The sequence below is a fragment of the Pelophylax lessonae genome (genome assembly GCF_965119305.1).
Source record: "Pelophylax lessonae genome assembly, chromosome: 3".
Classification (NCBI taxonomy): domain Eukaryota; kingdom Metazoa; phylum Chordata; class Amphibia; order Anura; family Ranidae; genus Pelophylax; species Pelophylax lessonae.
Window position 1 is genome coordinate 349440638 of NC_138770.1, and position 15233 is coordinate 349455870.

Here is a 15233-nt window from a genome sequence, read left to right on the forward strand (position 1 = left end):
TTATTTTTCTAAACATGTCATGCACTGAGTAATGGTTTTGCACAGAGCAGCCCCGATCCTCCTCTTCTTGGGTCCCCCACTGGTGCTCCTGGCTTCTCCTCTTCTTGGTGTGCCACCTTAGGAAGCCAATACTCGTGCTCAATCCTGAGCCGCCTCTGTGTATCTGAGGCACTAGCCGCCATTGGCTCCCTCTGCTGTGTCTGAGCCAATGAGAAAGGAGAGAGCCAAGATAGCCTCTGCTCTCCTGCACGTCGCTGGATCGAGATTGGGCTTAGGTAAGTATTGCGGGGGGGGGGGGACTGCCAAGGAAAGCTGCACACAGGTTTTTTACCTTTATGCATAGAATGTGTGGAGACAAAAAAAAAACTTCTGCTTTTACAACCACTTTCAGAATGGCAAAAACATGTATACACTGATGATTAAAGAAAGCCACAAACTTTTAAAATCTCTTCAAACATGAACTCTCCACATTAGTGTCAATCCAGTTAACTTGTAGTTGCATAACATGGTCTCTATAAGACTCTAAGACAGTGATGGCGAGCCTTGGCACCCCAGATGTTTTGGATCTACATTTCCCATGATGCTCAACTGCACTTCAGAGTGCATGAGCATCATGGGTAATGTAGTTCCAAAACATCTGGGGTGCCAAGGTTCGCCATCACTTCTCTAAGACAGCCGAGAATCATGCTGATACTTCCTACTTAAAGTGGTTGTTAAGCCACTATCTGATCTTTATACCATCCCCCCTGTTAAATAACAACCTGTTTCCTAGTGTTTGTGCTTCGTAAAAAAAAAAGGTGATTTCTACCTGTTTTCACTGCGCCTTCTGGCACTCACCTGACTCCCGGCTCTCTCCTCTCCCCTTCTGACATTTTCAGAGAGTGGGGCTGAGAAATCCCACTGACGTCAGCCAGGGAGGCGGGGAGGAAAGGAGGAGAGAGATGGGAGTCACGTGAGTGCCGGAAGGTGCTGTGAAAGCAGGTAGAAATCAGCTTTTTTTTTTTATAAAGCACCGACATTGGGACACAGGTTATTATCTAACAGAGGAGATGGTATAAAGATCAAATAGTGTTGTTGCAGCATGGAGAGAAGCAGAGCGGCGCTAGTGAGAGCTGACAATCAGGGAGGGGAGGAGGACACAAGAGAGCTGCAGATAGTTGCTGATGACGCAGGTAGATCTGGTAACGCAGATGAACAGCTTGAGGGATCCAAGGCTGAAGACAAAGTGCCACTCCACTGGAATACCAGTCCCCCACAGTAGCTGGGTCTTTTAGAGAAGCTGTGTAACATTAGGCTGCTGCCCAGCTGACTGTACATCAATCTGACATCGGTGAGCCTCTCATCTGTCTGCAAATTACCTGCCTGGCTACCACTACCTTATCAGGTGTGGTCCTACTGAGCTGCAGGGGAAGTAAGATGAGACACTTATCTTCCCTGGGTGTGTCAAAGAATTTGAGGATAAGGGGGGATAAGGGACATGTACCTGCTTCTGAGCTTGGTCAGTAAATGGGGACTATACTACAATAGAAAACTCAAACATTAGCAGCCAATGTCACCCACAAAAAAAATCCAATGGAATTCCTTAACACAACAGTCATTTTTTTCACAAAACAATATTATCTTATCCTATGTGTCCACCATTGGTTTATTATTGCTGGTGTCTCACCAGAAATTACATTAACATAACCTTACACAAGGAAATCTGTATTTTTTATACTGTTCTATCCTTATTAAATACAGCGAAAAAGAGGGGAGAAGATACTAATGGTCTTGGGAAGGTAGTCTATATGGACATACAGTAGATTATGTTGCTGTTAAGCAGCTTTCATTAATATTATGCAAAGAAAAAAAAAGCCAGTCCTAAAGGAATTACAGATGCTCACTTTTGAAAGTATTCATTCTAGTTGTTTGGCTGTGATGATAATCCTTTGGCTTCAATTCTTTCTAAGTCACTGATGTGGAACATATAGGGATACAGAATTCTACAATATTTGTCACTCTTTTACAGCATGCTTTATGCTGGTCCCTGACCCAAAAGTATTGAATCCAAACACAACCAGGCAGCTAGAATAATTGAAAGTAAACTAGCAATTGGAGCCCCCTACCTCTCTAATGATTGATGTACTTTAAGATGACTACACACATTTCTAGGGAATACCCACTTTCTTGGCTGTTTGTCTTTCTTAAATGTTTTTCAATTATATCCTATTTATTTATATTTTTGTTCTTCAGTTTTGCCAAAATTTGATGTCACAATGAAGGTTCCTACTGTCTATATTGACCCCAAACAGCCAGGTATTTCCGGAACAATCACGGCAAAGTAAGTAATTACAGCTATGCATATACATTACTTTATATTGAGTGGCTTCTGTGTCTTTATGATAAGTTTATAGATGGGTTATTGCCTTTCACTTGTTTCACTAGCCTACATACAATGTTATAATGTGGAGTCTGCTGCCACACAAGCTGACACTTTGGGCTGTTTTACACCTTGCTCGGGCTTGTTCGGGATTCCACCTGCCCGATCCCGCCAGGAAGCCGACACTGCACACTGCTAATCACAGGCATTGAGATATTTCTCGGTCCGCTGCACATATCGGGAAATGTCTCAGTGCCTGTGATTAGCTGTGTGCAGTATTGGCTGGTGGGATCCCGAACACGCCCGAGCCCATCTCTAATTACCAAGTATGGATAATTTATTTTAGTGAGCTGGAAAGTCACTCAATGGAGGGGAGCACATCCAACCAAAAGACAGAATGCATGAACAAAAAAAGTCTAGAAACGGATACAGGAGCTTGTACATCGAAATACCCAGCGCCCAAACACAAGAGAAATAAACTGGTATATGCAGCCTAATGTAGTAAGAAATGCAAAGACCCGAACATTGTTGATTGGTTGTTTTGCCTCCCCAAATAGATGATTTAACATAAGAGGGTCAATTATACAGGTCAGAACTTAGCAGTCTTCCTACATCTAAAATATAATCCCAAAACAAATAAATACAAGGCATATTCTAATTGAGCTAGGTGGAGAGGAGGGATGATGATGTCATGAGCTCCACCTTGTCCAATCAGAAAGAACCTAAAAAACTACAAGACATCTTGTAAATGGTGGCAGTGCCCAGTGAGTGACCCCCCCTGTGGTCAGTGTACAGAGAGGAAAAGCAGCTTGCACAAGACTCAGAGGATTGCAGCCATTATTGCAGTAGTGCCAACTACTACAGTGACAGTCAGCTTCCTCAGCAGTCCCTCATGCATGAGATATACAGCACATACTTACATTGTGCTGAGCTGGACCAATGTACAGTAAATATGCAATAACGATTGTGCCTGGAGTTGTAATGTTCCGGTACCTTTGGTACCCTAAATTACACTTTCCACAAGTGTATGCGCCCCACCATTTACTTTTGGAAAGGTGCGCATACACCTTTAAGACTGGAGCTGTCATCACCCAGCGCCGGACTAGATGGCTATTTAAATCGCCGGTTCTCACTCACATGTGTTCGTTCAAACACCCTTACCTGGATGCTAACCTTGCTTGAAGCTTCCATGCTTGCAAGCTTACCTCGCTGACGGAACCTCGCTGCGCTGATCCCTGTATCCCGCTACTGGATCATCCGCCTCTCCTGAACCACCCTTCGGCTGTATCGCTAATAGTGCTAAGTACCCCGCAGGGGAATTCTCTATAAACTTATACAAAGCTTACACTATCTAGCTCTGCATAGTAAAGACTGTTTATCACATCTGCATAACTAGATTGCTAGCTCTTGAGACTACTGCTACTTTTCTGCACTGGGTTGATCTCTTTTGTATGTCCACCTGCTATTCTGTCATCTGCTACCATACAACATTGCTAAACCTTCCTGCATCCATCTGCTACTGTCTCACCTTCAAGTGTCTATCACCTACCACCTCCACTCAACCTATCCCTCAACCTTCATAATTGTGTTACCACATACATAAAGTCACTCTAGGAACCAGCTTGCTAATTGTGTGTATTTACTGGCTGAAATAAGACCTTCCACACATGATGAGTCATTGAGGTTGGGAATGGTATCTCAGCATATCTCTTACATGACTACTGACGTGGAACTATTTCTGCAGCTGAAAATCCACACCATATAAGAAACGCAGGAGCGTTACAGGAGTTAAGCTTAAAATCTTTGTTTAGCTTTGCCTTTTTGACTACTTTTTGCAGCCTTACTCTTAAAAATGTAAAAGGAAAACACATAAGCGCAGCTTAAAAGGCTTTCTGTGACTACTTGTCTGTTTTTCTACTAGGTATGCATATGGAAAGCCAGTGGCAGGCAATGTAACAGTATCCTTAGTACCAGCATATTCTTATGGGTTTTCATATGAGCTTAACAAAACTTATGAGGTAAGTTCCATTTAGAAAACTCTTTTTTTTACCACTTTTTTAAACTAAACATACTGTATATTTAAAACTCAATGTAGCAAACTTTCTTACAAATAAATAGATCTCTATGGTATCTCTCTCCCACCCTCTCTCTTTGGTTATTCCTCAGTCTTTAGAGATGGGTGGAACACCCCCCTCTTGGGTTCACAGCAGAACTCCTGAACAGGGGAAATGTTCTAACCCAAACAGGGAACCCCATTGAAGTCTATAGGAAAATAAAAAGTTCAAATTTTGAAGGCTTATATGCAAGTAATTGGCTAAAAAAGGGGTATGGGGGTCTGGGTACTGCCCTGGGGGACGTCAATTTATTTATCTTTTTTAAACAATCATTTTTTTTTAGAAACAGTGATTTTAATTATGCTTAAAGTGCAACAATAAAAATGAAAAATTCCTACATGCTACAGCAAAAAGTCAAATCCTATTTAAAATGACTCACGGTTACTATTGCCAGCACCCGGCTATTAACCTCCCTGGCGGCATGGGCATCCGCAGAACTCTTTTCAGGGGGGGGGGGCGTAATTTTGAGATTACCCATGCTCCGCCCCTTTTTGACAATGTCATGAAGGGGAGGGGCTTTAGTCATTATCACATAACATCCAAAGGTTTGAGAAATCTTATGCAAAAGCTTAATAGAAGAATCAAGCTGCCATAATCTGTTTTTGTGTTCACACTACTGACACTATTGAATCCACGCTGAATGTTCGCTGATCTCCCTTTCCTCCACCTGTTGGCACCTGCCATGCCAGTCCCAGGTCTGCCAATGGGTGCATGGAGCCCAGGATACATGGTTGAGGTGTGTGTGTGTGTGTGAGGGGGAGTGGGCGGCACTAGGTGTGTGGAAGTGATCTGGTGGCTACACTGCTAATGGATTGTTTCCATATGACAGACAACACTTGGCTTGTCAGATTTATACACAGTAAGTGAGATGCTTTCCTTTAGGCCTTGTTTTCATTTACGTTTTCAGGGCAGTGAAAATGCATGGCTGAGCCACGTTTACCACCACCCAACTACTCCCCTTTATGCTGCATAGGCACTGCCACTGTCCTACATAGTACAACAGTGGTGCCAGGGGATTTTACACACTCCCAGTGGATTAAGCCATTGGGCATGTGTGTAAAACCCCCTGGCACCACTGTTCAACCCAAATCAGTGTATATTGTTTAGTCTGTGTGAAAAGTTATAGATTCTACAAACATTGGTATGTACAGTATATTTGAAAATGTATCAATCCTAAAGTACTGATGGCCTATCTAATTTCTTGAGGCCCTAAAATGCAAGGACAGTGCAAACACCCCCAAATTACTCATTTGTGGAAAGCAGACAGCCCAAGGTATTTAGTACGAGGCATGGCAGGTTTATTGAAGCTGTAATTTGTTTTGTCACAGTTTTTTGGAAAATTTAGAAATTAAATAAAATGTGGGTATTTCCCCCATTTTTTTAAAATACTGTCACCAGTGCAGTACAGCCTCATCATATGACTGGTGTGGCGGTGATCAGGGATTCTGACTAGTGGCAACAAGTCCACTATATGGACCCCTTATGTATTTATACATGTTTATCATATCCCCCTTATCTCCTCTTCTCAAGCAAGAATAAATTCAGTTCCTCTAATCTTTCCTAGTTGAGCTAATCCATGCCTCTTATCAGTTTGGTTGCCCTTCTCTGCACTTTCTCCAGTTCCCTGATATCCTTTTTGAGAACTGGTGCCCAAAACTGAACTGCATATTCCAGATGAGGTCTTACTAATGATTTGTACAATGGCAAAATTATATCTCTCTTTCTGGAATCCATGCCTCTGTTAATACAAGAAAATACTTTGCTTGCTTTGGAAACTGCAGCTTGGCATTGCATACTATTATTAAGCTTATGATCTACTAGAACACCCAGATCCTTCTCCACTATGAATTTCCCCAGTTCTACTCCTCCTAGTATGTATTATGCATGCATATTCTTAGCCCCCGAGTGCATAACTTTACATTTATCAACATTAAACCTCATTTGCCACATAGTTGCCCAATGAAACAGTGCATTGAGGTCAGCTTGTAAGTTGGAGACATCCTGTAAGGATGTTATTCCACTGCATAGCTTGGTGTCATCTACAAAGACTGAAATGGTACTTTTAATCCCCGACCCTATTTCATCTATAAAAATAATAACAATTATGGGTCCCAAAACTGAACCTTAGAGTACACCACTGATAACCTTAGACCATTCAGAGTAAGAGCCATTTACCACTACTCTCTGAATTCTATCTTTTAGCCAGTTTTCTATCCATTTACAAACTGATCTTTCCAAGCCAGTAGACTTTACCTTACACATTAGCTGTGTGAGGAACTGTTTCAGATGCTTTTGTAAAATCCAAGTATACTACATCCACAGCCACCCCTCTGTCCAAGGTTTTATTTACCTCCTTATAAAAATAAATAATTTTTTTTTTTTTTTACAACTTCTGTCTTTCATCCATGCTGTCTACATAGTACAGGGTGCCAGGTACCATGTCCATGTGGCATACTAGTACGGTGCAGTGCCTAGAGCTGCCATCCTCTCATAGTAAAAGTACTGTGGGTAGGCGGCAAGTGTGTGTTCTGCAAATGTACTCAAACTCAGGGGTTACTTGGTACAAATGTTCTCACGGCAGCCCAGGAATGCATAACCTGGATAGGTAAAATGGCTTTAACTCCCAATGTAAGGTTCTTCAAGTACACTGAGGTTACACTTATCCTGTATTAGACATTTCTGCTTGGTAGGCAGACAACGACAACGTCTTCACTTGATTAAAGTTTCTTTTACTGAGACACTTGGGAAACACAGATACATCTTTCATCAATCTTCTTATACATGTTTAATCAGTTAACATAATTTGGCTGAGGTGGAATTGGTTGTGCTGCTGAACATGACACTGTCCCTAACCACTTTCCCAAAAGATATGGTGCATAAGGAACATAGCACAGCCTACACTTGTGAGGGATAATGTCAATAGTCACTGAAGATGGGCCCTTTTAAGGGGATTAGCGGTAGAAGAGAAGAAATCAGATTGCAGCAATCTGTCCTAACCAACAAACTCCTATTTGTCAGCAGCAAAGGACACTGAGCCAGTACTCTGCAGATGTATATTGTGGCAGGGCACATGGATCCGCAATCGACGGAAGATACGTGTCACCGTGGTTCCTGGCCTCGGTGAGATAAGAGCCGGTAATTCTGTGTCAGCAGCAGCTAGTGCTGCTTGACACTTTTCTATTTTTAGTGTGGCTGCAAAGCCGAATCCGGGCCAGCTCTTATTGGGAGCAGTTAAGGTATGGGTGGGTGGCTGCTCCCCACGCTCCAGGCCGGGTCTTGCCTGAGGTTTATAAGGCAGACAGCCTAACAGGTGAGGGAGAATGATCTCCACACACCAGAAGGCTGGAGAAGTCGGTGCTGAGGCCGGAAAGGCTACAAACAGGTGAACCGATCTATTACTGTGTGTGAGAAGCACCAAAGAGACACAAATGAATGGACTTGTTGCGATGTTTAAACCTGCCTCAAAGACTGTCGTTTTCCTTTTTGTTGGGTGTGAATTAACACCAAAAAGGACTGTTACTTTTGTGTTCCTGAAATGTGAATAAAACACTCCTGATTTCGGTCAGGGGAGTGGTCGGTGATGGGCGGATGAGGAAGTGCTCGTAGAGTTCCGTCTCCCTGCAGGTCCGACTGTTTCAAGTTGAGCGTGCCTAGCGTGTCTAGCCAGGCGAGACCCTTCTGATCCGTGTCTAGCCAGGCGAGACCCTTCTGATCCGGGAGATAAGCAGAGGAATGCGAACAGCAAAAAAGCGGAGGGCTAAGGCTGTTAATACGTCTAAGGTTCCTAGGATTCTTAAGGCAAAGACTGTGAAGGTGGGAGAAGCAGAAAGATCGAATACAGCTACAGATATCAAGCAGTATTTCTCCCCCTACCAGCACGAGACCCAGACACGGAGTAGGAGCCGTAGGATGGCAGAGCAGGACACGGCTGAAGGTGAGAGAGGGGATGTAGCACTAGGATTATTGGGAGTGCAGTCAACATCTCTAGCCATGTTTGAAACAATGACTGAAACTGCAGCCATGTCTGAAACTGCAGCTGCGGTGACCGTGAGCAGTACCTTGCCAGATTCCTGTTATAACATTCCAGGCATTCCAGGCATTCCTGCTATCTCTGCTATTCCTGTTAGTCCTGCAATTCCTACCAATTTTGCTACTGAAATTGCTACTGAAACTTCCACTGAAACTGCCATAGAAACTGCTAATGAAACTGAAACTGATATTGCAACTGCAAACACCTTGACACAGCACACAGAGACTCCAGTGATTTCATTAACCCCATTGACTCCATTGACTTTGCATGTGGACGAGGAGCTACGTGCTTTGCTAAGCTCGCTACCTAGTAAAAAAGATATGGAGGAGATGGTACAGCGCATTGAGGTGGCTCACAGGCAAGAGGTGCAGGTGATACGAAAGGAAGTACAGAGGCTGACAGATCGGGTCACAGAGGGAGAAGTGACTGTTATGGCAGTGGATGAGAGGTTATCTAAACTTGAAACTTCACTTGAAACATCAATGTCAGCAGCATGTACAGCAAAAGCACATACAGAGTATACCGATATATGTCTAGCATTACAATTACAGATGGAAGACATGGAAGACAGAAGCAGGCGAAGTAATATACGCCTGCGGGGGCTCCCAGAGGCAACAGAAAAAGAGGACTTGAATTCTATTTTTATGGAGATTATAGTAAAGCTTTTGGGAGAAGCGTTGCCTCAAAACCTAGAGTTTGATAGAATCCACAGGGCACCTGGCCCAAAATCTAGAGACCCTAAAAGACCTAGGGATGTTATCTGTCGATTCCATAAGTTTCAGCATAAGGAATTAGTAATACGGAAGGCCTGGGAGGCAGAAAACATTGACTTTAAAGGAACAAACTTAAAAGTATTACCTGACATATCCAAGGCTACTCTATCACGGAGAGCCCTACTACGGCCAATTTTAGACCTAGCAAAGAGTAAAGGGGTGTCATATAGATGGGGGTACCCCATCTCAGTGAGTTTTCGTAAGGGCTCCAATTTCTTCAACTTGAAAACGCCGGCAGATCTGAAATCGTGTTTTATTTTTTTGGAAACTGACCCTGTTGAGGTGCCGAACTGGCTCCGGTTAACCAAGCGTCCAGATGGACTGGTTGGTAGACAGAGGCAGCAAGTATCATGGCAGAGTGGGCCACAACACATAAATGGATCCCCAGATACCCCAGTTTTGAAAATCTAGGAGGATCCTGGTGGCACTGTGAAAAAAAATTAAGACGTTCAGGAGATGACCCATATGATTAATATGAATTATGAATTATGAACTATAAAAAATCGATATGAATTATTATTTATTAGTTAATTATTATTAATCAGTATTAATCAGTATTAATTAGAAAGCATTAATTAATACTATATTGAATAATGATATTAGAGTAAACATTTTGCTTCAATTACATATACTAGAATGTTTGAAAGGGAATACTGATTGTTCTATTATTGTCCCAATAACAAATTATTATTTGCTCTCCTGGTCACCTGAACCCCCCTCCCCTTCTCCCCCCCCCCCTTTTTTTTTTTTCCCTCTTCTCTCTCCCTCCCTTGTTCCCTTCCTCCCCCCCTTTTTCACTCTCCACCACCCTTTCCTCTTAAAGTATCCCTCCTCCTTTCTTTTTTTTCCTCTCTCTCTTCCCCCCCATTAAGTAGCAGATGTTGCCAATTGGTAGCTAGTATGAAATTAATAAAGATTATAAGTGGACTATAAATGGATGTCATATGAGCTTGATGGGATGTCGTTGAGATATGATTGTAGACACTCAGATAGGAAGTAATTAAGAGGATGCTTAGAAAATAAGGATTGTTCGCTGGTTCGTGCTGGTGCGGTTTGTGAGGATCGCATGTGGTCCGGGGCGTACTGCCTCTGATGGCATGCGATCGCATTTACGGTGCGGGCTCGGCCATACACTTTGTGTGGCTGAACTAACGCCGCATCCGCAGCAAACACATACATGAGGCCCTTTTTTTTTTTTTTTTTTTTTTTTTTGAGTCGCAGTAGGATCGGGTCGCATGGTGGTCCACACTAGTGCGATCCGGTTCTGTGCGAACTTGCGGATCACACTGCGGTATGCGATCGCAACTGGGGGTGTCGATAACCCTCAATTGACGCCCCGTACGCATCGCATGGGGCAGTTTGAGCTGCCAGAGGTGTGGATGCGATGCGGGAACAAGCTGCATATTTGCAGCGCTCCCGCATCGCACAGGTGTCAACCGGGACTAAATGACAAAATGATCCTATACTTTTCTTTTTTAAGCCCTCCGTGTTTATATATTTTATAGGCTTATTTGTCTCAGCGAAAGTGAAAAGAGAGAATAATAGTATGAGGCTAAAAGTGATACAAGGAGGATGGGAAAAGTAAGGTTGATCATGGTGGTTGAGTACATCCCATTGGCTATTGTTTTTATTCTACTTTATTCATTTACTTATTTTTATTTCCCCGGTTAGATATGGAGATTAAGTCATGTCACGGGGGGAGAGAGAGAAACTTCTTTCCCCCCCCCCCCTTTTTTTTTTTTTTTTTTTTTTTTTTTTGGTGGAGTGAGGGGAATTGGGGGGCAGGTGGAGAGGAGGGTTAAGGAGAGGGAGGTGATATAAGTTAGAACAGAGAGATTGGGAAAGGAAGGAATAGATAGCATTAAAGGGAAGGAGAAATAAACAGGAAGGTAAGGGAAATGTTATGGATGGGGGAGATTACCTAGAGGACCAAGCAACACTGGGGAATTGATAATTTTACATAGTGTTCTATTTTTCCTTTTTTATTTTTTTTTTTTTTTTTTTTTTTTTTTTTTTTTTTTTTTTTTTTTGTTTTGTCTCGTTTGGCCTAAGGTCGGTTTGAAAGTAAAGGGTCATATGCTGTGTATGAAATTATTTATATGTAAAAAGTGGGTCGGAGTGGAAAGTAGGGAGACGGACTCATATCCGTCCCTCTCCTGCGTACTCCCTCAAATAGGTTGCGCACTGCTGTGGCTTGCCCAGTACGTTTTTTTTTGTCTGTGGCTTGCCCAGTGCGTTTTTTTCTTGCAGATTATCTGCTATTTAGATTGAATCCCCTCCCCTTTTTTTTTTTTTCTTGTTTTCTTTTTTCATTTTGTTCTTATATTTTCTCTGATAAGTACTCTATTTTTTTTTTTTTTTTTTTTTTTCTTTTTCTCTTTTTTCCCTCTTGATCTCATATGGAGACACTGAAGATATTCTCCCTTAACGCCAAAGGACTTAATATCCCTGAAAAGCGTAGGGTACTGTTGAATGATATTAAACGGCAAAACGTGGATATTGCTCTTATACAGGAGACTCATTTTAGAGAGGGCAGGCCTCCGGGACTTAAGAACCGATTTTACCCTGTAACATATCATTCTACTAATATAACTGCAAAATCTAAAGGGGTGTCAATATTGGTTTCTGCTAGAGTCCCATGGACCCATCAGCAAACTTTGCAGGATGTACATGGTAGGTTCCTGTTTGTAAAGGGAAAAGTAGGGGATGTCACAGTCACTATAGCCACAATGTATTGTCCAAATGAGAATCAGGATAGCTTTATCAAACGAATCCTAACCAAATTAGAATCTTTCACAGAAGGACTGTTGATTGTAGGGGGTGACTTTAATATCCCTCTGGCCCCTGTAGTAGATACATCAGCAGGGTGCTCATCAGTACCTCATAGTCTTCGTAAACGGGTTATTCAAGCATTACATGACTCTCAATTAATAGATGTGTGGCGATTACAACACCCCAAGGAAAGAGATTATACTTTTTATTCAATACCACACGGTACCTATTCGCGAATTGATTTTTTTCTGATTCCGCATCGCCAATTACACTCGGTTGAATCCACTGGTATTACATCAATTACATACTCAGATCATGCAGCCATCACATTAACTTATATCTTGTCCAATACTATTCATTCTGGCACACGGTTTTGGCGACTAAATGAAAGCTTATTACAGACTCCATCAGTAGTGGAAGAAATAAATAAAGAGTTGAAGGCCTTCTTTGATACAAATATAATACCAGAATGTGATTTGGGAGTAGTGTGGGAAACACACAAGGCAGTTATTAGAGGTATACTGATAAAACATGGGGCATATCTTAAGAAAATCCGATGTGAGACCCTTAAATTGCTCCTTACTAAGATACAGGAATTAGAGCAAACTCATAAGCAGGGAAGAGAGTTAAGTGTGGAGCAGGAATTATTCTTAGCACGTAAACAGGTTACAGATCTATTATATTATAAAGCAAAGGCTGATCTACAAAAGTGCCGGCATTTTTCCTATATTGCTGGGAATAAATGTGGGAAGATACTAGCGAAAACAGTAAAAGAGCAACAGCAAGCGACATACATTCCTACTATCTTATCAACAACTGGACAGAAAGTTACACTCCCTAGGGATATTGCACGAGAATTTAATACTTTTTTTTCATCATTATATAATTTGCCAGAGCAACAAACATCTTTATCTCAAATGGAAGAGTATGTCCGTTTATCACGTATCCCGCATATACCAGCAGAAGCACGTGGAAATATAGATGCCCCTATATCATTGGAGGAGTTAACTATAGCAATCAACTCCTTTAAACATGGTAAAGCCCCAGGTCCTGATGGTTTTTCGCTACAATATTATCGTACTTTTTTTCCATTATTAGGTGAGCAAATGCTCAATCTCTTTAACAAATTGGGGCATACAGCCTCATTACATAGGGATACCATGAAAGCTTATATCTCCCTCGTCCCCAAGGAAGGTAAAGATCCAGGGATCTGTGGCAGTTATAGGCCAATCTCACTTCTTAATACAGATTTGAAGGTGCTAACTAAGATACTAGCTCTACGATTGGCACCTCTTGTGAAACACTTGATACATCTGGACCAAGTAGGTTTTATATCAACAAGAGAAGCTAGAGATAACACGACGAAAGTCTTAAACCTAATACATACTGTCTCCAAAACAGCTATACCTAGTATATTTCTCAGCACAGATGCTGAGAAAGCATTTGATCGTATCAATTGGAGCTTTATGTTTACAGTATTGAGACAAATTGGGCTGGGAGATCAAATGTTATCATGGATATCTCAGATATACTCATACCCTACTGCACAAGTAAAAGCTAACGGTATGCTGTCGGACACATTTCAGATAAGGAATGGGACGAGACAGGGATGTCCACTGTCACCCTTACTATTTGTTTTATCATTAGAGCCCTTCTTGTGTCATGTACGGTCAAACCCAGATATTTCAGGGATACGCCTACAGGATGATGAGTACAAAGTATCGGCATATGCAGATGACCTGCTTTTTTCCTTGACTAATCCCTTGATTTCAGCTCCGAATCTCATGCGAGAATTTGAAATTTATGAGAAGCTTTCCAATTTGAAAATTAATTTTACTAAATCGGAGGCCATGGGTATCCAGCTGTCAATTAAGATTTCGAGGCATTTACGACAGGTACTTCCATTTCAATGGTCTGACAAATCCCTCAAATATCTGGGTACATATATACCCGCGGTATTAGATACGACGTATGCAATTAATTTTCTCCCATTATTGTCACAAATACGGATACTTCTAGAAAAATGGAACAAGGGCTTACACTCCTGGTTCGGGAGATGTAATCTTCTTAAGATGTGTATTCTCCCAAAAATTTTATTTTTGTTTCAAGCATTACCGATTGTGGTTCCAGCAGCCTTTTTTAGGAAAGTCCATTCATTATTTATAAGATTTGTATGGTCCAACAAGAAATCTCGTATAGCTCGCAATCAACTTATACTGCCTAAGGAGTTAGGGGGATTGGCACTCCCCGACGTTTTAAAATACTATCAGGCAGCCCATCTAAGCAGATGGATAGATTGGCGGCGACATACCCATCTTAAGTTGTGGATACAAATTGAGCAACAACAGAGTGATTGCAATCTAGGAGGTGCACCGTGGTGTCATAGGTATCTCTCCCGGGAAACTTTGAAGCATCCCACAATTGGGGCGACAGTACGGGTGGCATTCACTATTATAAAACAGACACAGTTGACTACTGCAAATTCCCCGCTGCTCCCAGTTATAGGAAACCCTGCTTTCTCTCCAGGGATAACGGATCGCCCATTACGAGAATTGGGAAATAGAGGACTTTATCAAGTATCTCATTTTGTATGTGAAAACAAGTGGCCTACCCTTATGCAACTGACTAATGAACAGGGGCGATTCCGTTTACCCTTTTGGAATGCAGTACAGTTGTTACATTTTTTACGTACCTTACCACTTCCGGAAACATTTGATAGAAATCTTTCGTGCTTTGAGGAATACTGTTCAGGTAGTGAGGTCTTAACCCACCCTCTATCTAGAGTCTATGACCTATTGTTAAGGACTTCAGAAAATGCACGGTTATCATGTTTAGATAAGTGGGAAAGGGATTTGAATCGTACATTTACACAGAAACAGGAGCAGGTTATGTATAATCTTGCACTGAAAATTCCTGTCTGTACCACAACCCAAGAAACCAATTATAAAATTTTGGTAAGATGGTACCGTGTCCCTTCTCTTCTCCATAAATACTACTCACATGTCTCAGATAGCTGCTGGAGATGTGGAGAAGAGTCGGGAACACTCCTACATATTTTTTGGACTTGCCCCAAACTAAGAGAATTTTGGGAGGCTGTCCGAGAACTGGCACAGGAATTTACGGACTTTGAGATTCCAATGGACCCAGCTCTGTTTCTATTGCATGTTTCGGATACCCCTATGAGA

General features: G+C 42.0%; 1 protein-coding gene across 1 annotated transcript in view; it reads left to right on the forward strand.

Moving 5' to 3' along the window:
* LOC309550530 (CD109 antigen-like) overlaps positions 1 to 15233 on the forward strand; it is a gene marked incomplete at both ends in the record, with an annotated part of 138284 nt that overhangs the window by 41220 nt on the left and 81831 nt on the right. Inside the window, 2 exons of the mRNA XM_082250889.1 lie at positions 2233 to 2320; positions 4281 to 4377. Of these exons, the coding sequence (XP_082107015.1) occupies positions 2233 to 2320; positions 4281 to 4377 (185 nt within the window). The remainder of the gene's footprint in view (positions 1 to 2232; positions 2321 to 4280; positions 4378 to 15233) is intronic.